The following is a 25555-nucleotide window of genomic DNA, read 5'->3' as shown; positions in this document are numbered from 1 at the left end:
ACGCGGCAGAACAAACGGAATGGGTTGCGTCTGGCAGACGTCCTTGTCGGAAGCAGAAATGACACCTTTTTGTTTTCAAGGCAGTATGTTAACACCTCTGGATCTTAGCGGCACCTGTCTCTACCGTTTGGCATAACTTAATGTTTTCATGGTCCTGCAGTCGCACCCAGTAGGATGTAGATAATGGTATCTACCTGACGCAGCGCCGGACCTATCGGCGCGATAGCTCGGTCAGCGATTGGAGCGTCCGACGTCGGATTAGTCGCCGTCCTCTGACGTCAGAGCTTGGTCGGCGAGCTCTCGTCTCGGGTGCTGACTGCCAGCCGGGTGGCCAGGTCAGAGCCCGGGGCGGCAGACGGGTGACGCTCGTTGACCAGTGGCGGCTTACAGGAGCGGCGGGCCGTGCACTGAGTGTTGCCGGGGACCTGAGTGTCGGCGGATACCGAGCGGACCGACGCACCGCCGGCAGACAGCGATAGTGACCAGACCGCGTCACGGAACAGCTGGAGCGGTGCGCACGCTGCGGGTCACCGGGAGAGCAGCCGGCGAGGCGACCAGCGCCAGCGATCACGCCAGCTGTGAGGCTGTGCGCCTCTCACGAGTGTGGTGATCTGACGGCCGACCAGCGCGCAGCACGGGCAGCCAGGGCAGCCGCGGGGCGGCCGGGCATGGGGCGGGCAGTGCAGACCGCAGGCAGGACTGGTCGGCCGGCGGCCCGGCCGGGCTCGCGGCTGGGTTCCGTCACGAGCCTCCGACTGATGGTGACGCTGCTCGTCCTGGTCATCGCCGACACAGGTGAGCTAAACACGGCCATTGTGGTGCCTGCGCAGCCCGGCGACCAATGGGCAGCCCGGGGTTCTCCCAGGCGATCACCCGCGGAGGCGAGAGCGGCGACCGACACGCGGGACTCTGGGAGCAAGGTGATTCCTATTTGCTGCAGCCATTGTTTAGGAGAACGCGGCATGCGTTTTCGCACACTCTTTTATCAAGCGCCAGCGACTGCGGTAACCATATCAGCAGCCAGATGTCGTCATGTCAGTCAGGTTTTCAACCCAGTCTCCACAAAGGAGTCTGCGACCTTATCCACTCGACCACCTTGCACCCCGGCTGCAGCTTAGCGAGTGATAAAGTACAGCGCAAGGTAAAGGGAATTTCTTAGAAGAATGCGGGTGAGACAAAGGGTCGCAAGGATGTGATCGTTTCTCTAGAGGCCGCTTGTCTGGCGTTTCAGGCCGGTGTCTCGACCTCACCAAGCTGGAGCTGGATTCACAAGGCGAGGACCCGTCTGATGTCGCGCCAGCTGCACATGAGATGGTGGACCAGGCGTGCTCGCCCGACTCAACAAAGTGCAAATTCACGTGCACGCTGCGTGACCTAGCCGTGACTCCCATCGACAGCGATCAGTCCACCTGTCCGGTAAGAGTTCACCGTTGGCCGAACACTGCAAAAGGCTTTCCTAAAACAGAAGAATGTAGTGTTGCTGCGAGTGGTCGGTGCGTGAAGTTAACAAATGTTCTGGTATTGCGTAGCAAAGTAATGCCGTTAAGACGGCTTCATGCCGTGCTGGCCTGCCAGCGTCGAGCAGTCGACTCATCACCTCTCCCGACATGCCCGCCCGACCAGCGGTGCCTCGGCTTCAATCGCCGCCGCTCTCCAGGATGCCGTCATCACGTGGACGTTCAGCGGCTCGGCCGATTCGGTGGTGCGGCTCCGTCTGGCGCCGGCCGGGTCCGGCACCCGCTTCGGTCCGGGCGAGAGCCTGACGCTGCGAGACGACGGCGGAGAGCTGGCGGCGCTGACGCAGGCCGGCGAGGCCTGGGTGGCGAGCCGCGGCGCCAGCCTCACCGCCGAGTATCGGCGCGCCGGAGATCAGGCCCAGCGCGGTCGCGTGATCATGACGCTTGTAGCCTACAACACCAGTAAGCTCGGAGGAGAGGCAGGGATGCGGAGCGAAGGAAAGGCTGGAAAGAGAATGGCAAAGTGGGAGAGGACGGTGGACGTGGGTGGACGTGCACCGAGGGACGCCTAGGATTGAAGAAGCTAATGTGTTTTCGTCATACATCGAGTAGAATATTCGTGCTTTTTACTGTACGTTGTAGAATTTGCGACTTTTGTCAGATTCTCGACTCTTTTGGAGGCGGGCTTCCTCAAATGAGAACAGAATTTCGAACAATAACGCCTACAAAGATGACATTTTGCCGTCATGGAGTTCTTGGAGGGCCCTTGGGTGATGGTGTAGGACATTCTTGGAGGCCCTTGTCATGGTCACTGGCTGTGTACCGTATAGGGTGGTCGGTACCTCTTATTAGAGCAGGAGATTAGCGGACGTTTCGTCAACAAGCCCTCCGTCATGATCCGCGGCGTTCTCCAGTCCGCCTCAGTGTGCGCAGAGCGATGTGGAGCGTCTGCTGATCCCCTGCTGTTATAATGGTCATCTACCACCCTATAGGCATCAATATTAACGTCCACCAAAATACATTTCACTATCACAGGTGGGCACTTTCAGCAGTTTGCTTTGATGCAGTGCACATGCGGGGAGTGAAAACCACGCCGTTCTTCAAAACATCATTCTACTAGCCATGAAGAGAAACATGCACGGTGATACAGCGATATGTACGCTCATACGGATACAGTAAACCATATGTGCCGCATTACCGCGCGGGGCACAGCCTGTACGCCATGACCGTGCGGCGTCCCATGCGCCCTGGTCACCTGGCCACCTCCGTTTGTGACCAGCCCGTGAAAACATCACTTTGACTGCTCTGAGCGGCGTATTGGAGGCCCCTGAACAGACCAACTGGACTCACCTACCCGACTACGCGCTCAACACGGAGATCCTCTGGACGCTGGACATTCACGCCTATCACATCAACATCACTGTGGAGCAGCTGGATCTGGAGCCGACAGCTAACGACTTTATCATATGCGGCTACGGTGAGATCTGTTGCCCACTGGACTGGGCCGACTGGGCGTGGCAACCATCAGCCATCCAAACCGGAACAAAAGCTGTTCCTGCCGGCGTTGTACGCCATTTATGCATATAGGCTTCGTATGGCTTTCGAGCGGTCAGCAGCACAGGCCCATGACATTGGCGCACGTGTGTTGTCGGTGGGTAACGATCAGATCTTATGAAAGTTGCACAGACGACCTGGTAACTGGTGATGGCTTTAGTACATCGCTATGGATGTGACCCGAAGACATTATCACCTCATTTACATCCTGAAGCACCAAGGCAGATGTCTTGGCGGTTCACCGGTATCTTGGACCAAGGACATGCGCTCTTGCTGGTTGCTGCTACTGAGTAACTCAAGAGACCTGCTGGTACCGCTACCTGACATGACCTTCCGCTGCCGCTGGTGTGCTGAGCTGATGACCCTGTGGTGACCTGTCGCAGGGAGTGGACCCTGGGACTCCGAGCCCGCTGGTGACCTGCTCACCGGCGTGTTCAGCACCAGGAAGTACCACATTCCGGGCGGAAATGCGTTCGTATACTTCCTGTCGGGGGGCCACGCCGAGCCCCGAACACCGTTCATCATCAGCTACGTCGCAGAGGGTACGTTCGGGCTTCAAAACTCGCAGAGGATGAAAGCGTGCCGATAGTTGGGGCCGTGCATCGCTATGGTACGTAGTGCAGCTCACTGGCATCGCTATGGTACGTAGTGAAGCTCACTGGCATCGCTATGGTACGTAGTGCAGCTCACTGGCATCGCTATGGTACGTCGTGAAGCTCACTGGCATCGCTATGGTACGTAGTGCAGCTCACTGGCCAACCTGGACGCGTTCCTGGGAGCCAACAGATTTGCAACGTCGAGCTCTCAGTCAGGGGCCCCACTTTTAAAATCGGTGGAGGGGAGGGCGAACAGACATGGTTGGCTTAACCTGCCCGCTAAACCGGAGTCTCCTCGGAATTTAGTCACTTTGATTGGCGTTCCCGATGTTGAAATTCAACTTAAAAAGCATATTTCCTTGGTTCCAATTTAGTTTCGTTGCCAAGGGTGGCTTCCGACTTCAAGGCGGTTTGAGACCGCGTTTTTGTGAAAAGCCTTGAATGGGGCATAATTCACATAAAAAGCATTCCGGTAATTAAAATCCTTGTCCTCACTTAAAAAGTCATCGATCATCGTTCATCAAAGGTGGCCCAAGGCGCCAAAACATATGTGCATTGGTGTGGCCAGACGTACGTACGCGTACGGACGAGAGCCTATGGACGATTTTTGAGCACACTGCCATGAAGCACCTATCCATGAAAGTAAAACTGATGCCTCTTTGTTTGTTAGAACCGGTATATTTTATTGTCATGGTTTGATGTCTGTGGAATCACTGATTGCTGCTGGTGGCAGTAATCGTGATTTTCTATTCTATTGGCAGTAGAATACCAACACAGTCACGACTATGTAACGTATACACTTGCCGCTGTTGAGGGAAACATGGGCTAATTTCTATATGGATCACCCTGTGCATTTCAAAGCAGCGCTTGTCACAGCCAGCTGTTATTTACCCAAATTCGGGCGTCAGCATGTAAAAAATTGTCGGGTATTTGCAAGCTGGCCCAATATGTGAACGAGTTGGCACGACAGCAGCATTGGGTACCTGCCGGATACGTTTGGGTACGAGTTGAAGATGTGATGCGTCTAGGTACTATTGTACAAATAATAAACGTAATTTGCATCCATTTCTTTACCCCAGTATTACCTGTTCGCTCAAATGCATTGAGGGGTTTCAGAGGAGCATGTGGGGAGGTTGCCTCGGGTCAGTATTGGGAGGAGGGGCCACCGGCCGGTTAGCTGCCGGGGCCGGGCCGAGGCGGCTCGTTCGCGCTCCGCCGTCGACATGTGCCTCCCCGGCCGGGCCGAGGCGGCCCGCTCGTGGTCCGCCGTCGACATGTGCCTCCCCGGCCGGGCCGAGGCGGCCCGCTCGTGGTCCGCCGTCGACACGTGCCTCCCCGGCCGGGCCGAGGCGGCCCGCTCGTGCTCCGCCGTCGGCACGTGCCTCCCCGGCCGGGCCGAGGCGGCCCGCCCGCGCTCCGCCGCCGACACGTGCCTTCCCGGCTGGGCGGGTTACAGAGATCGCCGGCTCAACCACCACCGTGTCGAGCACGACGGACAAGAACCACCCGCCGACGCCGAGCGACCGCTCGTTCGACCTGGCCGTGTACGTGACGGGCACCGAGCCGCGCCGCTTCCTCAACAGCTCCACCGGCGCCACCGCGCAGCTGCAGGAGCAGCTCGCCCACTTCACCAACATGTACCGGATCGAGTACAACATCAACACGTGGCGGCCAGTGCAGTAAGGACGGGCTTGGAGCGCCGGGCAAGTGCAGTAGGGACGGGCTGACAGTGCTGGGCTGGTGCAGTAGGGACGGGCTGACAGCGCTGGGTCGGTGCAGTAGGGACGGACAAGGGGCGCTGGGCCAGGACGGCGGCGGCTGACGAGCGTGGCCCCTCGCGTGGGCGGCTCGCCTGTGCCGATCTTCGCTTGTAGGAATGTGTGGCACGAGAACGCGACCCAGTCTCGTCTGGTTGAACAGGAAATCGTTTAGCGTTTGATTGTATGTCATCAACTGGCATTGCTCGCAGAGTGCGCCGGTAACAGTGCTGATAGCCATTACAGAATTTCATCCGACGTCGAGATTAGATTACGTCACTGCGCACGCTTCATTTGCAGCTCACATTTGTGTCCATCTACATTCAGTTATCTTAAAGCCCTTGCTTATAGCGGAATACCGTGCGTCCTCGGCTGTTCACTACTCGGCAGAGGGCTCTACACCAACTTGAAAAGGGGCGTGTCCGTGCATTCGCTGGTGCGCGAGACCGGCCGCCCCTGCTCTAGCTCGCCCTCCCGTGGAGCGTGCCTGAGCGCCGCCCACACCTCCTTCTTCTTCTTCTCCACCCGCAGCGCCGACGACATCCGGTTCGATTTCTGGAGCATGTGCGACTACTCCTCCGGCTGGGTCAAGCCCGATCCGACGTGTTTCCGGCTGACGTGGTATGTGGAGATCGTCTCGGAAGACGGCGACTGGGTCTTCTTCACGGACGACCTGGTCCAAGTCATCGTCAAGTTCGGTGATAAGATCAACAACGCGCTCAAGTACAAGGTGAGGTCGAAGGCAGGGTGCCGGCGGCGCTGCGGCCTGCTGACCTCGGCACCGCGTCAGGCGTTGGGGCACCAGAGCCAGGCAGGCGAGCAGTGACTATCTCAGCCATTTCATCGTCAACTTTTTGCTTTTTTGTTGGCTCTAAACGCATTGGTCTGGCGCAGTGCAAGAACACTCCTTTTTGGCTTATGCACTGTATGCTTTCGTTTCGGCTACGTCCTGATCTTGTTTTCACTGGTGCGTGTATTAGTACAGCCAGATGTGTTAAGTTGATGACATCGGTTAAGTAGAATATAAAACGTGTGTTGCCTGTACAATCATTTTCATTTTCGCATACAGTGCGTGGATGACAGTACGTCTGTCTCCCATGTCAGAATCTGACGCCCCTGTAATATTTTTCTACCACCAGGTGTCCTTGTACCTGGAGGAAATCAATGAAAAGTGGTGGTATGGCATTGCTATTGCTGTCCCTCTCGTCCTCCTGGCCGCATTTCTACTGTTTGTTTTCTTCAGCCGCTCAACCCCGTCCAGGAAAAGGTTTGTGCTCTATTAAGATCACATTAACGTGCAAACTGCAAAGACTGGGAACGATCATCGATTTTTTCGGGTGATGCGTCTTCATGCACAGTTTGGGCCCAAGCAAACACATCGATCTGCTTCCTGACCAACGTGGCCTGAAGATGCTCGGGTTAGGTTATCGACGAATGCAGTTCACTGATTCCAGACCGTCATCCACCCATCCTGGTAACTGGGATTCCTCCTCAGGTCTATCAGGCAGGCAATGTTCATGAGTAGGCTAGCTTTTGACAAACGTTAGCGTTATTCGCATCGCATTATTGACGACAAATTTGTCCGATGTCTAGAGACCAGCCGTCAGACAGTATGGACATGGACGATGGCTGTCTGGCGGACGACGTGATCGCTGGGAAGGACGTCACCGCCATCTCTCGGGAAGTGAAGACGATTCCCGAGGACAAAGACGTAAGTGGGCGTCATCGTTCGATCGGCTGATTAATTTGTCATGGGCTGATTATTTATATTTTTTATATAATTTGTCATGGGCTCGGGTTTCCACTCTTGTGCTTTGGTGAAGAACATCTTAGAGACGGTTTCTAAATTATAATACCACAGCTGTCGTAATTCTTATGCTACAGGACTCGGCTTATGATGGATTTGTTCATTTCCTCCTCAGTCATAAACAAAGGAGACCTTTCCATGTCATAATCTATAGGGAATAGACCGTGCCTCTGGCATGGTATTTTAACACCCTTCGTCCACCGAAAGCAGTCATGGGATGTGTCCAATCATTCTTCTTATTCTGGACTTGGACTGTAGACTAGCCGAAGCGCTGTTGGTCTCTACACATTTGCATATCAATTGAAAATAAAGTTTTCATGATATCTTTGCGTGCATTTTATTAGCACAAAACAATTGCCCGTGCCAGGTCCAGCTTTGGAAAAGTCTGTGGTGCTGTCGAACGGAGGAACGACGGGCCGTCCCGTCCGTCGAACGGAGAAGCGACGGGGCATGGCCGTCCCGTCTCCTTTAGCACCAAGGGCGCAATTTGAGTGCCTCTTAACCTCTGATGCTGCTGACGATCCTCATGCACTACGTCAAATTCCTTAAGTGCCTTTAGGCATACAACTTGAAATGAATTAAAGAGCTTGTCTCCATGACGAAGATTCCATGGCTGTCAACTGCCGTCAGCCGCCTCTGCCAGGCGATTGACTTAGGAAACGCTTGTTTCCCCCTGCTAATCTCAACCATAACGAACCCTGCAGAAACAGCTGCGCGACATCTTCAACGACGATGACTACCAGGACTACGACCCGGAGCTGCGCAGCCGGCACCGGCGTCGAGAGCTGCACGCGCGCCTGCCGCCGACCAGCCCGCTGAAGTCGGCGCTCAAGCCGTCCAAGCCCTCCCCGGTGACGTACTCGAACGCCGCCTTCGAGTCGGAAGAGGCGGCGCCGATAGCCAAGAATGGCAGCCAGATCTTCTTCCCGCCGGAGCAGCCGGTGCCGGAGCAGGTGCCGGAGTCGGTCCCAGCGTCGGCCGAGCTCACCGAGCAGCTGCGCCTGCTCAACAAACTGGACAGCATGGCGACGGAGAAGGTGCCAGGCCTGGAGCTGCCGCGTGTCAACCAGCTAGTGAAGCCAGTCGACAACTTGGAGGGCCAGCCCAAGATATACAGCATGAACGATGACGGGTGAGTGCAGTGAGGTGGCCGTAGCTGTAGTATTCACTCCAGTTGTGCTAGTTCTTGGTTGAAGCATGCCATGCCGCAACCAAAAAGTTATTATTCAGCCCCTATGTTGCACAACGTGGCGAGATTAAAGCTTGGGATGGCTGAGAGCCACCAGACTTGTGTGTAAAGAGGGCAGAGCACCTCTCATTTGCACCATCAGGCCACCCCATTACCAGGATTACGGGGTGCGTCAGGCCCGTGCATTGGATGCAGCTGATTGATGTGAGCTTGGAGGGGGGGGGGGGGGGAGAGAGACGCCCCGGCCGGTGTAGATGACGACCAGAGCGTGGGTGGGCGTGGCAGGCACAGGGACGCCTAGGGGGACCCTCGACCTGATAGGCACGGGCTAAGCTCGAAATCAGCTGGCAGGGGGCTATCGTGCGGCCAGCGGCAGTCAATTCACACCCCGCGGTGTGCTGACCAAGCCCGACTGAGAGTCGTGCGCCGTTAAAGCCGCAGGCGGCCGTGTCAGATAGAGCAGAGCCATGCGGGAGCGTGACCGGCCCGGAATAGGCTCGCTTCTGCGAACATCAAGCGGTGCGAGTAACCTTAATCGTTATGGAGCGGGATAATGGTTTCCACAAGATTGCGGTAGCGTGGTCTAGCTGCCGTCCCTCAAGGGCTCGGTTGTGGACCACACGACCCCGTGAAACGCCGTTCAGCGGCAAGATCTAATGATTAATATGGTATTTTGTTATCACGTCCTAAGACGGTAGTGCATGCGCTTGAATGTTATAATTGCAATATTAGGATGCATCGCACTGAGGCCTACTACAGATTTGTCACACGGCACAGCCCCGTGATTCTATGCCTGCGTTTCGTCTGTTTTCAATTCAGTGGTATCAGTGAACACTCAGCAATTTATTTTCGGTCAAGACTGTGTCAAAAAATACGTTGCCACCTCTTGTCAAGTTCAATAGCAGCTGCAACCGTAGGTTTGTGATTAACTTGCCTGTCTGTTGGTCGATCTACGTTAAAGGTTTCGCTAGAGAACCACTTGCTGTGGCACAGGCCGACGCCAATCCGCTGACCGCGCGAGTAATCCACATATCATTAACAACTGAACAGTACTACGTGGCTGAGCCCGTGTTCACTGCATTTCAGAACGGGCATGGAGGTCAGCGACCCTCGTCCAGGCGAAAAGATTCTGCAACTGGATGGGGATAATGAGGATAAGGAAACCTCGTCCATATAATGTGTGAAGCGTTCCGCGTGTCCTGTTTGGCTATTCTGGAGGGCTGGTTTGGCTGAGCGCTTCTGGGTGCCGTATGAGTTGGTGCCGGTCGTGAAACCGGTGGGGACGTGGCGACTAAATTGCAGCATGCAAATATCTGCTACAATTACACGCACCCGCGCGAAAGTGTCTTGTCGCTGGTGAGATGTTGTTCACTTTGATAACCACAACCGCTTGATTTCTTCATAAACGTATCGTCGCACTGTATGTACATAGAAAGTGCTCCCGTAACTTGTGAGGCCACCTTGTTACCAGCAGCCAACTACTCTAGCCAAGGATCTATGGCACTTTCCCCTCATGAGAGGTTTCCTTTAATGCAGCCGTATGGCATGGCATGTTAGCCCTAAAATTGTACGAAATGGATCAACAAGCAGTGCATGAGGAGGTGGAGCAATGCAGAGCATTGTACACAGTCACTGTATGATGGTTCAATGTTTGTGAAATTATGGCGTGCTAAACAATGTATTTTATTAAAATGACCTTTTAATCCTATATTGGTGTTGTTAAGTAAGATGCATTCGGAATGAGTTACGGGTCACGCACCTCACAGATTCGAAAAATATAAACATAAAACGGACACCAGATGCCGGCCAGTGCTGACAGCGCTTTTCCTCAGAACATACGTGATAAAATGACATGCATTACCAACAGGCTGAGTAGTTGCATTTGGTTTTTTTACATTCCGCGATTTCTTGTAATTTTGCGATCAAAGTGTGGACATGTGTGCCATTTTTATCGTGCGTGTTCTCAGGCAAACCACTGTCAACACTCGATGACATATGGTTTCATTTTATGTTTGTACTTTTCGAGTTTGTGAGCAAGGTCCGTGGCCGACACTTATCCAAAATACATCTGGCTTGACGATCAACAGGCATATAATTATTGTAGGCAGATCATCTTAATTCAATCGAATGCATACAGTGCGTGAACTGTCGTGGCGGACGGAAACAGATGGTGTGTCAAGCTGCTTTTGCTGGTCGGAAACGGGATGTTCTCTGGCTGACTTTCCGGAGCAGTAAGCAGTGATGCAGTGCAATGCACAGTTAATAATATTTAATGTCCCGTAAAACAACCTGAATATCGCTATTGCTTAGCAATGAAGTTCGGGACGAGTTTGCCGGCAGTGAATTATCCCGTTCTGTCGTAACCCATTTCAACAAGGCATTACCTACCCTGCAGTGCCCCATACAATGGCTTTATTAACCGCGAGAACTCTCATAAGCGAGCTGGGGTGATATGTAACAGAAGGTGTATTTATTGTGTATATGGCGTAAAACAAGTTTGTATCCAGCAGAACACAAGACAACACTACGTGGCAGAATCAAGCCCAGCTTATCTCAGCATAACAAATAATTGTTTATACTTCACAGTGCAACTTCTACCAAGCAAGCAAGTGCGTGGAACTGGAATCAAAGCTTTGCAAAGTTTCATTTACGCCAACATGTTCTGACAGTGTGCATAAGCCGTTTGTTTTTCCGCACTAAGTTTTCAGAAAAGTGTACAACGCTTTGATTCCAACACTTCGAACATCGCATGGTAGAAAATTCGTGGCGGCGATAACTGGCCATTGTTATGGTCATTGCGATCGTTCAACAAGGTAACAATATCATTCGGTACACACCCATACGCTCTTCAACTTAACATTTGCATACAATCGCCTGCTATTGGAACTAGCCATCGAGTTGAGTTAAAAGGATGCGTGTCTACACCACGGAATCACATGTTGTTTGATCCTACAATATAAATACCACCACAGCAATAAACACACGCGCACTGTCTCCCATACGTGCGGAGTCTCTCCACCTGCCCGCGTCAGTGCTCATTCTCTGAACTTGCTCTTGATGAAGTTCGGCAGTGGCATGCTGTATGCGATGATGTTCAGGACTACAAGGCCAGCGACGAAAGCGAAAGTCCAGGCGAAGTTCCAGTGCAAGTGCAGATCGTCCACCGGGTTTTTAAGGTTGCCCAGGTTATAACGCTCTTGGAGGTAATGGGTGCCATTCAAGTACCTGAGGATGCACGCAGCAGTCGTAGAATGCGTTGCGTCACAGTAATAATATGACACGAATGTAGCTGGATCTAGCAACCCTCTGCTAAGTCACGAAATATAGCTCTCGGCACAAATGCTTTCTGAAAAATGCATATGCTGATTTTCATTATAAGGCTACTGCATCTTTTTGTCTGTTTTTGCGCATATCTGATTCGCTTAGCTTTTCAGGATGGATATTGCAATACGCGCTATACGAACAAACGGAAGCAGCGCCAGAAAGGACACATTATTATCACATGTACCAAAAGACAAAGATGGGAGAATAGCGAGCCTGAAAACATCAAAACCTTGCATTTTCAAAGATGTCTTAAGATTTCCACCGAGTAAGAAACAGTCGCAACCAAACCAAACAGCGACGTCGCCGTTCTGAAACAGCGCAGCGCCTCAAGCCCGACCACTGGCCCCGCTGCCGTGTGCAGGCACCGGCTCTGACGCCGCCACTTTTCTGCTCACCTGCAGCCGTACTGAGCGTTGTTGCTGATGCAGTTGATCTGAGCTGTGGCGTTTCGGGATGGCAGCGCCACAAAGTTGTCTCGGAACATCTGTTCGTGCAGGAAGGCGCTCGCGTAGCGGTAGATGATGACGTAACTGACATAATACAGCCACTTCGGGAGGCCGACCAGGGTTCTGGAACAAATTAGTCGTGCAGCGTTGTAGCGGCGCAGCTCTGATGAGCCATGCAGGCGCATTAAAGGCGCTTGACCTGGTCACAATTGCATGTAAACGCTACTGTGGCCTGAGGACATGCATTGGCGCTGTATCCATTCCGGGATTTCTTTCCTCTACCCTTCCACCGATGCTTGTCTGATCACTTAATGTGAGACAGAATTCCTCGAAGTCTTTTTATAATGTTAAGCGAAGCAGTACTCCTAAGCTCCAGACGTCTGTCTGGAGCTAATCGAGACATCCTGCAATGCATGTTTGAAGTAATAATGCACAATTAGTCTACCAAACGTGGTGACATTTTTTCAATATCGACGTAGAAAGAAAATACGTTTCCGATTCACACGATCAAGCTTCTGGTTTACGCTTTTGGTCGCGGTTTACGCAGATTGAGAACTTCATTATGCTGTAACCCGTAAGATGCTGTTGGGTTCTGATGATCAGGTTTCCCGTTATCAGGGTCTGAACTGGATGATGGTGTAAACTGACCTATTGTATTCGCTGCATTTTCTTTCAGCGCATTCTCGGAACTAATCATCCTACTCTCGTCATTGAGAAACCATGTCGTCAAACCATTCTCAAATTTTCAAAAAAAAATACGAAGCTTTGTTTGATTTTAACAGCGTATCTTAAGGAATTCATTCTAAGACGAGAACTAATCATCCCAGATTTCATTCGAAGGGCTGCCACATAACCTACGTGCAATATCGTTTGATTGGAGTTATTTCAATCAGCACGGCTGGAAGAATGATAATGTCGGCCAGAATGCGTGAACAACGCAATGTACGCGTGCTTCGTTGCACGCACTCGGAAAAACGTCATGCATGTCAAACGTCAGTTAAAAAGCCTATGGCTAGATGTCGGCCCGCCCGTATGAAGTGAATCTACTGCCACCAGGGTGCTGATTCTGAACGCTTGTTAGAGGCGTAAAATGTTGAGTATCGATCGCGGCCACCCAGACTCACTTAAGGGTGCTGCTGCCGATGAGTATGTAGGTGACAGTGCAGTAGAAGCTGGCGATGGCGGCAGTGAACGAGGACTTGCACACCATGAGCAGCAGCATGGTCTGGTGCTCCACGAAGGCGTAGCAGGCCCAGAGCACGGTGAAGAAGAGGAACCACTGCCAGAGCGCGTCCGTCGTGGAGTACCTGTCGCCCAAGCCAAGGCCCCTGTGGACAAGCCAGGCGGTACGAGTTGGTCAGGGACCATGGCAGGTCAGGGGCTGTCGTGGAGCGCCTGTCGCCCAGGCCGAGGCCCCTGCGGACACGCCAGGCAGCATGAGTCGGCCAAGGACCACGGCATCAGTTTCGCGCAGCGGCGCAACGTTGCCGAAGAATGGCGCGCTTGTGGGATGTCACGGACGGCGAACGCTATCAACTCTTCGCTCAACTGCAACTGTGAGACCAGGAACATATCCGTACCAGCATTGTGAGCCTGTCCCTTTTTTGAATAAGCAGTAAAAGTAATTGTTGATAAGCATCAAAGCTATTCCGAGAAGCCAACGCCAACAAATTCTCCAATGACAATGCCGACACAAATGCACATAAGCTCTTGACATGAGCGATCTAATGGAAGCGCCTCGGACGCCCTTGGTATTGCTATCCCGGACGCGTCTCAGTATCTCGGAAGTGAGCGATGCTTAACTTTTGGCGGATACAGATTCCTAACTAAGGCCAGGCATTACAAACAAAGACTTAAAACCCGACACAGTGCCAGCCTACACAGGCTCGAGGAGCACAACTCAAATCCGCAGCTGAATTCTACCGCGGTTTCCCGACCAAGCAGAACGCTGACCAAAAGATGATGGAGGCGGCGGCGCAGACCGAGAGCGCCGACAGCGGCAGAGAGCTGAGCGTCTGGCAGAACACGAACGAGGCGCCGCTGTACACGCCCTCCCTCGACTCCTGGTAGTACCGCGTCCGGAACGAGCCGACTGCGAGCGGCCAGAGGTCAGGTCAAACGTCAGCGGGGCGGAGCCCAGGCCGGTGCTCGGGCCAACGGCAGAACCGCTCCTGGACGCGGGAGCTGCCGGCTCACTCAGGTCAGAGGAAAAGAAGTAGTGATTGGCGTTTGGGTATGGCTTACCTGACGTTAAGCTAGGGAGTGCAATGTGGGGCTTTGATCGCATCGCTAATGCAACGAGGAGACAAAAACGAAAAAAGCATAGCTTTTTGTGGACAACATGACACGGTTGTGGAGGTCGTGCCACGTTAGATTAAAGTTGCACAGAATTTTTCGGCAAAGTTATTAGCACGGATGCAATAAGTACTAGGGCCAATCTCTTCCTCAGTGTTGTTACTGTTTACACTTTTCGGTCAGTTACTTTTCCAGTCGTCGCCAAATGCTAATTAGTACTGAGTGGGACTTGAGAATGTTCGGCATATATCCACGTCATGTTCACGAGCTATTAATGCATATCAGCCTCGAAAGTTTTTTCACCACCTCGGCTTCGAACCGACAAACCTGCGTTTGGAACGACCTAACCTTAACACCACACTAGCATAACCACTATGCCGCTGAGGACACCAGATTTCTGCTCTCGAAAAAAAACACTAACCCTCCTATGACTGTGACGTCGGTGCACGAAGCACAAGGTAGTGAGTTCAAGATTTGAGGGTTACGAAAATGTTCCAGGTTTTGTGACACATACGTGAGTGCGGGTCAAAAACATCTTTAAAGCATCGCTTCGTATTACTCAGGACAAATAAACACGTGATGGACGCCAGAAAATTGATCACCCGTAGATTCGGTAGGCAGACACTCCCAACAACGGCAGCTACCGTATGAAGCAATATTCCACGTAAAATGGTAATCGCACCTTTCATTTTAAGGTAATAATACCATCAATAAGACGCTTAACAAACATGCTCAGTGTCGTACCAGTTACATAATATCACCATGAAATATACATATGCCCAACTGTATTTACAGCGGGTTATGATGAGTACCACACTCACAAGTGGAGGCGGTGATGGCGATGGACAGGAAGGACACGCCGGCCAGGCAGTTGAAGATCAGGCCGGTTCTGGTCACCAGTGACTGTTGAGTCGACTATGTGGGGGGGGGGGGGGGCTCGGTCAGTTATTTGGTATGCGTAGCTTCCTGTCAGTTTTGCGACTGACATAACGCACTACACATTCCCAAGCGGCTTTAGCAGCTACCTATTGCATCTCATCCATGTTCACGTCCCTCATCTTACGATCAGCTTTCTTCAGCTGACGACCTGAAACATTTACCTGGAGTGGGAAATAGAAGTTCCACAAAATGAAGAAGAATATGGGGAGCAGGAACAGCTTGAGACCGAGCAGCTTCAGCCCACTACGTCGGAAGTTGAATATTGAGTCGCATGTTCTCCTATAAAGAAACAAGACGCGTGTAAGAGAACGGATCAGTCAAAACAGGTCTTTCGATCGTCTTAAAGCATTTAGTTGTCATACGCACCGGAGAACAACAAAATAAGTGTTCAAGCAACATGCTAGCAAATGAACAGCAGCGAATTTGAAGGCCGATGTCCGGTGGTAGCCAGCTATATCTGACATTCACCCTCTCATCACCAAACTCGCCAAAGGTGGAGTTCACGAAACATGGCATCCATCAAATACGTCGCTCTCGCACGGCATGAGACCCCACCACAATAGCCGTGTATTGAAGGCGGCACATTTCGCAACGCGAGAAGCCTTCCATATTGAGCTGTTGGCACATGAGGCCATCGCTCAAGACACACACCACACAAAGCACCAACAAATCACTTGTCTCATGAGGCTCTTGCCGCACAAACACAAAACACTCACCACAGAAGACCCGCAGCACGTACCGCCGTGAGCGACCCCCATCCTACCGTGGAGGGCGCCCGGCTGTCTGTCTGGGCTCACCAGATGAGGCTCCACATGCCGGCCAGCAGCGGCGCGAGCAACCGTCACCCTATCGTGGAGGACGCCCGACCGTCCGGCTGGGCTCACCAGATGAGGCTCCACATGCCGGCCAGCAGCGGCGCGAGCAACCGTCACCCTATCGTGGAGGACGCCCGGCTGTCTGTCTGGGCTCACCAGATGAGGCTCCACATGCCGGCCAGCAGCGGCGCGAGCAACCGGCACCCTATCGTGGAGGACGCCCGGCTGTCTGTCTGGGCTCACCAGATGAGGTTCCACATGCCGGCCAGCAGCGGCGCGAGCAACCGGCACCCTATCGTGGAGGACGCCCGACCGTCCGGCTGGGCTCACCAGATGAGGCTCCACATGCCGGCCAGCAGCGGCGCGAGCAACCGGCACCCTATCGTGGAGGGCACCCGACCGTCCGGCTGGGCTCACCAGATGAGGCTCCACATGCCGGCCAGCAGCGGCGCGAGCAACCGTCACCCTATCGTGGAGGACGCCCGACCGTCCGGCTGGGCTCACCAGATGAGGCTCCACATGCCGGCCAGCAGCGGCGCGAGCAACCGTCACCCTATCGTGGAGGACGCCCGGCTGTCTGTCTGGGCTCACCAGATGAGGTTCCACATGCCGGCCAGCAGCGGCGCGAGCAACCGTCACCCTATCGTGGAGGACGCCCGACCGTCCGGCTGGGCTCACCAGATGAGGCTCCACATGCCGGCCAGCAGCGGCGCGAGCAACCGGCACCCTATCGTGGAGGGCACCCGACCGTCCGGCTGGGCTCACCAGATGAGGCTCCACATGACCGCCAGTAGCGGCGCGCGCCCGTACGCCGACAGCGGCACCTTCAGCTGCATCGTGTCCGGTTCGATGTCGGGCGGCGCGTGCTTGCGGTACGGGCCGCCCTCGGCGCGGAAGCGCTCCACCAGTGCCGCGATCTGGTTGTTGGACTCGATGAAGCGCTCCCGCGAACGCCGGTCCACCGTCGACAGGCAAACTGCCGGAGGTCAGGTCAGGTCGGGTCAGGTCAGTCGTGCAGCACACTGCCGGAGGTCGGGTCAGGTCGGGTCAGGTCAGTCGATAGGCACACTGTCGGGACGGAGCGGGTCAGGTCAGATCAAGTCACTTGACGATCACGCTGAGTGGCAGGTCAGGCTAATTTTGTACCGTCGACAGACGCGTACCGTGGGGGCGGGACAGATAAGCTTGGCGCCGCCGTCAAGAAATAAAAAATGATGGGAAATGAACAAAGTAAAGGAGTTGATGCACAAAATGAAATGAATAATTACATTATGAGATATATATATATATATATATATATATATATATATATATATATATATGATGAACTGGTTCAGCGTTTCGCAGACCACGGGCATATAGACTGTTAATGATGGAACTGGGCCGAGCTGGATCAGTTAGAAGCAATCACATAAACAGAGGCCAGAGGCGCTTAACAGATGTACAAATCGTGCAGAGTTAGAGCGGAAGTTAGTTCTGTTGGTTTGACTGTTTGACTGTGATGTGAATGCTTGTGTCATGCCAGCCATAACAGTTATAACCCACAAACTACATTGTACAAACTGGATGGCATTTTAATGTTATCAGACAGACATGCCATGATTTTCAGATTTTCTCTCACTATTATTCCATTGAAAGATTGCTGACACTGAAGGGTGTAACACGAGAGTCACTGGGGTTCTTTCCCACACACGGCTGACTGGACGGTATTTCACTTCTATCTTCGTGAACAGCTGACTGTGCTGAGTCAGACAGCATTCGGTGCCGCCAGCATTTTTAAAGGCAGAATATAAACTGTTCTCGTCAGCGCTCGCCCAAAAATGACAGGTTTTGTAAATAAGGGTATTTGTGTAAATCCGGTGAACCAATATGCCTGAATAAACCGAGGAATGGAATTACTCTTTAAGATAAAGTGTGGATGGATACAGAAGAAAACGACTAGCAGTCTAACTGGGCTTCAGGTGCGCTGAGTCTAGACTTTATGTCACGTAAAACGGTGTTAAGTCAATGGATTATGTTTTCGTTTCTTACAGGCTTGAGTTAAGACTTTTTGACGGATTTCTGAGATCAGCATCCACACAGAGCAGGGTTTATTGCGTGAGCCCCGAGCCCACCACTCGATGGTGAAATTATAGGTCAACGGCGGAGTTTTGAGGCGAAAGTGTAGCGTGCAGCAATGCACGGCACGATCGGTCCTACCCGCTGAAGTTACGTGACCTTTAGCACGGCAAGAAGTCCAATAGCACGGCAAAAAGCGAATAGTTCATGCGATTGCCATTGTCCAATGGCAATAGGGAAATAGCTAGCGCCTAAAACCGACTGGAACCCAACCAGCTACGCGTGGGTTTGAAGGCGGTCACTGACCAAATGAGCTATCGGGGCTGAGCAATGAGCTACCCATTGCAATGAGCAAATGAGCAATGAGCTACCCATTGCATTATGTGTGTGTTTGTAAGGAGCTCGGAAAAAACAATACAAGGCACCGAACAATACAAGACACCGTATCTATCACAGAAACTTATATGTGTACATATATAGCATGAGACATGAAACGATCCCAAACCATGTTCTCAGTGATTCGAAACGGCTTTGCTGATGCCGCGCTTTACGAAAACGATCCACCAACCTTTAGCTGCACTCAACATTGACCTGTGTTCGTATTATAAACTGATGCCAGCTCGCAGCATAAAGTTAGCATTCGACCGCAAAATTATGACCTACGATCTGTAAACTCATAATGACCCTACAAGACATTAATCATGGCTTTTATCGGACTTGTCTAAGGTGTGATATGAAGGCGCTGGAAGCTTAATTCGCTGTCTCTCAAATGAACTACTGCTGCAGGAAAGCCAACGTGCGGAAAAGGAGGCGACGAATGCCAAGACGACGGACCTAGTGATCCGAAGGTTAAGTGGGCGACGCTTTGTTACACATCTGTGATGCGAGTGCTAACAGGCAACAGCACCCAGTGTTGTAATTCAGTCCTTTTATAGTATGCGCCAATTGAAGGCGATGGAGTGCAGACTGAGAACTCACGGTAGTACATGAGCGGGTTCTCCAGCTCCGGGCAGGGGAAGCCGATGACCCGGAAGTAGTCGAGCATCATGCGCGTGCTGCCCGTGTAGACGACGTCGCCCAGGCAGAGGTAGGTCACGCGGTCCAGGAACGGGAAGATGTCGGAGCGGGGCTTCTCCATGGTGAGCACCACGATTCGGTTGTACTTTTTGGCGTGGTTGGAGAGGATGGAGATGATGAAGTAGGTGTTGAGTGGATCCAGGTCCCAAGTGGGCTCGTCCAGCAGGAGACACACTGTAACAGCAGATCAAGATGGCGTCAGACGATCGACTCATCTATGTGCATACGCATAGTGTCCGGACCAGTCGTGTGTGTGTCAGTTAGCGTTCGACAGTTAGTTGAAGACATGACACGTTGTTGTCATCCCAATCGCAGACCACGAGACTGGGGCTGAAATATGAACGCTGGGCTGACACAGTGGCGTTGGGTTCGCTAAAACACTCAGCGACGCAACCAAGGTGGTGCTAGCAGGCATTCCTCAGGAATGATGCTAATAGGGCGTTGTTCCCTGGCGAGAGACCCCACGAGGGCAGCAGGGGTGCGGCACGGACGGGAGGGGCAGGGCGTCCTCCCCCGGGTTCACTAAGGCCGCGGCAGGGGTGAGATGCAGACGGGAGGGGACAGGGCGTCCTCCCCCGGGTCTACAAAGGCAGCAGGGGTGAGATACAGACGGGAGGGGGCAGGGTGTCCTCTCTGGGTCCACGAAGGCAGCAGGAGTGCGGTACGAACGGAAGGGGACAGGGCGTCCTCACCCCGGTCCACGAAGGCAGTAGGGGTGAGATACAGACGGGAGGGGACAGGGCGTCCTTCCCCAGGTCCACGAGGGCAGCAGGGGTGCGGTACGGACGGGAGGGAGCAGGGCGTCCTCCCCCTGGTTCACGAGGGCGGCACAGAAGTGCGGTACGGACGGGAGGACCAGGGTGTCCTCACCCGGGTCCCGGATCAGCTGGACGCCGATCACCAGCCGCTTGTACTCGGACGCCGTCAGGTCCTCGACCCCGCGGTTGCTGACGTTGGTGAGCGCCATGTCGGCCATCACCTGTTTGACTCGCGCCGCCTTCACACCGCCCGATATCTGCCGGAGCGGTGGTTACGGAATCAAACGGAAGATGACGCCAGCTATCTGGTGACATGCACTCGTCAATATTAACAGCAGGCAACAGTATGCTGTCTGGTGTGCTATGAGACCCATCGCTCAGCCTTACATGTGAACGTTCTCACAAACGCAATGGAAGGTCTTTGCTTGCCACTTTTAAGACACTCAACCACACAGTGAGGCGTTCAGTGCTGTGCGCTTCGATGTAAATTGCCCACAAATATCCATCAAACATGATTACGCCTCAGTGCTTAAGCTACACCACAAGTGTGAGAAGTACTCGCTGGCAGCAATGTCAGTCACCACAATCCTGCTTCACCGCCTCACCTGCATGGAGATGGTCATGTTGGCGGCGTACTGCAGCGTCTGGCGCACTGTCAGGCCGGGGATGAGGTCGGCCTTCTGCGTCACGTAGCCGCAGTGCTCCTGGAACAGCTGCTGCGACATGGGCACGTTGTTCAGCAGGATCTGGCCCCTGTTGCGGCCCTGTGCCCGGCGCGAGATCACCTCCAGAAGGGCGCGCTTGCCGCTGCCTGGCGGAGAGACACGGTGGCCATGTGGGGTGGCGCATGCACTCGCTAGAAACTTAGAAATAGCGGGTAAAACTGGCTAGAGACACATTCATGATATAATTTACCGTATCCAGTACAACGCGATACAAGGTAACTTTTTTAAGATTCGATCCGAATCTTTCGAATGGATGGATTTCTGGGATCAGAGCTCACGCTGAGCAGTGCTTGTTGTGTGAGCCCTGACCCCTACCATCCGATCGCGCAATTCCGGACAACGGCAGAATCTGGTGGCGAAAGTTTAACGTGCCGCAACGCTCGGCACGATCCGTCCTGCCCTATGACATCAACTGACCTTTGGCGCGACCGCTGTCGCCGGTGCATGTCATGCCTGTTAAGTGCACAGAGCAAGCGCCTCAAGCGACTCGAATCCCCCCTGCCACGAGTGGGTGGATCGGAAGGCAGACGCTCCAACCAGCTGAGCCACCGGGATGGACATTAATGGGAACTGCTGAGCTTTTCCCAATACTGATGTAAATTCTCGGTGGCGGTTCTATTCCTGCCGTATTGGGTCTGACTAAGCCTCTCGATGTCATACCACGCCATCAGGGGCCACATTTCATACCTATAGCGCTACCGGCAGATTCGCGCTCGTTTTCGCCTGACCGAAATCAATTCAATCTCCGATTCAAAGAACGTGGAATCGATCCCGATCATGATTCCGAGCAGCACAGTACACATTTTCTTCGGTTTCGAATTAGTTCCGAAGAGGAAAATCCACTACAAAGTTGCCCGTTCTCGTGAGTGTCAAATGCTGCGCCCATTGGCCGCTCTGCCGCCAATGCCGATGACGTAAGCGGCTAGTGTGCGCTGGCGGCCCTCCCCGCGGCGGATGTCCGGCCGTGCCACTGGGCATTCGGCGGCCGAGAGTCGCAGCGAATCGGAGCGCAATAGACTTGGATGCGGCGACAGCATGCGGTGGCACTGGCGCCGACATCAGGTCTGGCGTGCAGCTTGTGACGCGCTGCCAGGCGCAATAGTGTGCTAATCATCATGTGCTATCAATCACATGTGCTAATCATCTCACATGTCATGTGTATCACATCTCGGGCGTCGGACATTTAGACCATGTAAAGAGATATTTCGCAGTCCGGGGCTGTGGCATCCGGGACTTAAGTAATTCAAATGAGGTAACAGTGTGTAAGGGCACGTATATCCACTGGGTTGCGGCTGACTACGCGCCGCTGGGCGCTGTACTGGATCAGCTAATGTGACACGTCCCGTAGTGAACCTCCAAAAAATCAAGCAGGACGACAGAAAATTACACAAAGCCGCGTCGGCTCCGAATAAAATAAGTGAAGATAAGCTGCATAAAGCTCACGTAAAATGTTTCTCAGCATTTGATGAGCAAGGTTATCAAAAGGTCAAGCCATGAAGTGTTTCTGGATCACAAGCGATGTCTCTAAAAAGAATGTGCACCGGGCAATGTCTGTCCTCTAGTATTGTCTAACTGATGCGTTGCATTATATTTTTTTAATTCGGAAGTTACATCTGTTCAGGTGTAAATAACCTACAAGACGCAACCAAAGCTAGTAAAAATTAAGGACGCAAATACAAAAAGGCACCAAAATTTGGCAGTTTTGGTGAACTAAACGGAACTGGGTCCTGGTGTTTTTTAGAAGAAAAAAAACAGTGGGAAGAAGTCAGCATCTGGTGTTCACAAAAAAGGCAGTGAGAGCCAGAAAACAGCGCTTGGAGCTTGAAAGGGAACAAATAGGACCAAGGAACCAGGACCTGGGGTTTACGGAGGAGCCAATGGGAGCCAGGATCCAGAGTCTCGCCTTCACGAAATGATCTGCGCGAGCCAGGGACCATACATTTGGGATCAACCACGTGTCTGTGTCAAGTAAATGTGCGCGTAAACGAGTGAACGTATCTGCCTATCTAACCATACACTATTTTCCTACACTTCAACTTGAAAGACCCAACAATGATTCCAACCAATGAAGTTTGCTTCGACTACGTTTCGGGCCCACAAAACACTGAGAAATTGACTTCCTCTTGACTCAGCTAATCACATTTGTAAAGTTTGTTGAAGCTGCACTTGACTCGGGCTCAACCCGCAATCCAGCACAGTTCTAGTTGCCACAACGTTACCTCAGCACTCAACAACAAGCTTCGTGACTGATGCCGTTACAGACGGGCAACAATTCAAACGCATTGGAAACTCATCCAATGAAATAAATCAACAATCCTGGTACTCACAAAAAAGTGTTTCTGAACGGCCGGGGGACGCATCATAAACGCGTCGCATTTTGAGATATTTTACCAACTGCAAGAATTGGTTGGCATTCTCATTTCTCGCCACGATCCGTTGCCGTGACTTACCCTTGGAACCGAGCACAGCCATCACCTCGCCGCCGTGCACTTCCAGAGACACGTCCTTGAGGATAACCCCGGTCGGCACAGAGCCCAGCAGCTGCTGGAAGCAGGAGCCGGACTCCACCTGGATGGAGGCGACAGCCGGCGTCAGGGGCGGCGTGTCCAGGCAGCGGGCTTACGGCACAGCGAGCGCACGGACCGGCTGTCCTCCGGTGAGCTCGTGGCCAAGAGCGAGAGCTTGTGGTTATCAGGCGCGGATCACGTGACCCTCGGACTGCTGTTGGCGGTGTTTTGCAGCAGGAGTTAAGCCATGCAGCGTGTTCATCTTCCGATCGTCAGCCGCCTGTAGACTACAGCCGTTTATCAAGGGCCCCGCGTGAGCCAAGGCACGTGACGGCGTGCCGGGAATGCGAACAAGAACGGATTCCGGGTGGAACACGGAAGATCATTGCATAATCTTAAGATTACAATGCGGTTAGTCGTGCAAGGCCTCACCTGCCCGGTGTGGAAAACACCAGAGAGCTGGAGCATGTATTCTTGATTCGGCAGCATCGTTCCTGGAAAAGTTCATAACAACTGTTTGTTTCTTGACTTGATACTTTCGATGATGTGAGGCAGCACATTGCATGAAAGGAGCATTTAAGTCCTAGACAAAGATGCCGCGACAAACAAGGTAGATATTAGATAAATATGCTTGTATGCCTGCATGTATTCCGTATCAAAGCCATCCATAAATATGGCTAGTACGGATTATCATCATTAATAAGTCACATTAAATCCAAAAGGCTAATTGCGTCAATAAACTCGGCGTAATGATAAGATACGTTAAATGGTATGTCACACCAGTCATAAAACATCGGCACAGCAGAACTTGAGTCATCAAGTCTGCATCACACTCCAGTGCTCTTAAGGCAATTCTCAACAATGAACAGTGGACAGTGGACAATAGACAGATCTGCATCCAGTGACTGCACTTGGCAGACCACTTCATGCGATTGCAGCACGAAGACAAGAGGCTTGCTGGGAGGACGTCGCCGACACCTAGGTAGCTCCAGGTGCCGCGTGGCCGAAGCACGACTGGTACGGCTGGGTACCGATGACCTTGTCACGAATGTGTCGCCTACTATCTGCGGGCCTTACTCGGTGTCCATGGCCTTCCACGCCTTCGTGACGTTACGCTTCTCAATTACGCTCTCAGTTTGATTCCGTCCCACTCTGCAGTCCCGGGCCGGTCTTGGCACGCACCGTGCCCCTTCCACAACTCCTGCTGCGAAATTTAAGAGTTTGTGTCGTCGGCGTCGTCATTGCGGCTTTATGATGTACTCATCTACTGGGGCTAACTATGGCGTTGCCTGCCTCTCACCCTGGCGGGAACAGTGGGCACCGCGGGGAATTGAACCACGTACCTTTGGCTTCTGAAACGCGCTAACACTACACTATCGGCACCCTTGATACGTCAACTGGGAAAGGGTCAAATAGAAGTCTTGCGCCATTTCAATGTTTTGTCTTCTAATGAGAATGCAACCCGCCTTTGTGTCGCTCATTTTGAGCGAGTCGATGAGAGCAGCCCGGAAAACGGAAATGTTCTGTGCTTCAGATTAAAGGGAGTCCATTGTCAGTGATACGGTTCTGTGTTGCAGCGCAGTCACCGCGACGAGGCGGCCCTCTCCGCGGCCCAAGGCCGCGATGGCGATTTGGGGCCGAAATATCGAACTAAAAAGGGTCATCTACGCCGATCACATGAGAAAAAAATGCAATCCTTCGGACACTTCCACTAGCCCCGGGCCTCTAAGAACAGTTATTTCCAGACCCACTACCGGGCCATCGACTCCTGGCCTGCCAGTGGAAACGGCCGTCACGTCGCTGGCGCTGCATCACTGTGCGGGCTCGAGGCCTGCGCCGGCGGCGTTCGAAGGCTAGGCACGCCACAGCCGACCCCGGCCTCGGCCTCCCCGCTCAAAAAGCGTCGCGCCTCGCTGCGTGACTGCGGAGTTCCGCTCGGTGCTGACGGGACAACGGCGACCGGTCTGCAGATCCAGGCCGTGCCAGGTCATGACGCGTCTGTCGGTGCTTGGTCCCCATCCCGGCGACACAAAGCGCGGGATGACCCGTCCCTGAGGGCTTACCTGCAGCCAGCGGCGGCTCCGGCGGCAGCGCACTCCTCCGCACCGTCTGCCCAGCTCACCTGCGGCCAGCGGCTCCTGCCTGGGAAAACATCAACAGGTGGGGTGACGTCGGCCGCGCGCCGGGCCGCCATTGGCCGCCGGCGCGGTGGTTGACCCGCGCCGGCCGCGTGCGACGCGCCGCCACCGCT

General features: G+C 53.3%; 2 protein-coding genes across 2 annotated transcripts; one reads left to right on the top strand and one right to left on the bottom strand.

The window, feature by feature from the left end:
• The first annotated feature begins 289 nt into the window (after positions 1 to 289).
• LOC119112555 (uncharacterized) lies at positions 290 to 9972 on the top strand. Its single transcript, XM_037236770.1, has 11 exons — positions 290 to 795; positions 1232 to 1416; positions 1658 to 1919; positions 2737 to 2934; positions 3395 to 3553; positions 5064 to 5286; positions 5896 to 6094; positions 6504 to 6631; positions 6958 to 7075; positions 7876 to 8303; positions 9447 to 9972. Exons 1-11 carry the CDS (start codon positions 669 to 671, stop codon positions 9535 to 9537), a joined length of 2118 nt encoding a protein of 705 aa, XP_037092665.1. The 5' UTR covers positions 290 to 668; the 3' UTR covers positions 9538 to 9972.
• A 1202-nt stretch (positions 9973 to 11174) lies between these two features.
• On the bottom strand, positions 11175 to 25431 carry LOC119112554 (ATP-binding cassette sub-family G member 5-like). Its single transcript, XM_037236769.1, has 13 exons — positions 25368 to 25431; positions 23737 to 23798; positions 23248 to 23365; positions 20678 to 20883; positions 20185 to 20329; positions 19216 to 19488; positions 16945 to 17155; positions 15526 to 15643; positions 15247 to 15340; positions 14084 to 14222; positions 13255 to 13458; positions 12080 to 12253; positions 11175 to 11585 (listed from the first exon to the last, which is right to left on the bottom strand). Exons 2-13 carry the CDS (start codon positions 23791 to 23793, stop codon positions 11396 to 11398), a joined length of 1929 nt encoding a protein of 642 aa, XP_037092664.1. The 5' UTR covers positions 23794 to 23798; positions 25368 to 25431; the 3' UTR covers positions 11175 to 11395.
• Positions 25432 to 25555: the final 124 nt, after the last annotated feature.

Source organism: Pollicipes pollicipes, unplaced genomic scaffold (assembly GCF_011947565.3).
Source record: "Pollicipes pollicipes isolate AB1234 unplaced genomic scaffold, Ppol_2.1 Scaffold_7261;HRSCAF=8764_pilon_pilon_pilon, whole genome shotgun sequence".
NCBI lineage: Eukaryota > Metazoa > Arthropoda > Thecostraca > Pollicipedomorpha > Pollicipedidae > Pollicipes > Pollicipes pollicipes.
Note: the sequence above shows the minus strand (reverse complement) of the source record. Positions and strands in the feature narration are given on the sequence as shown.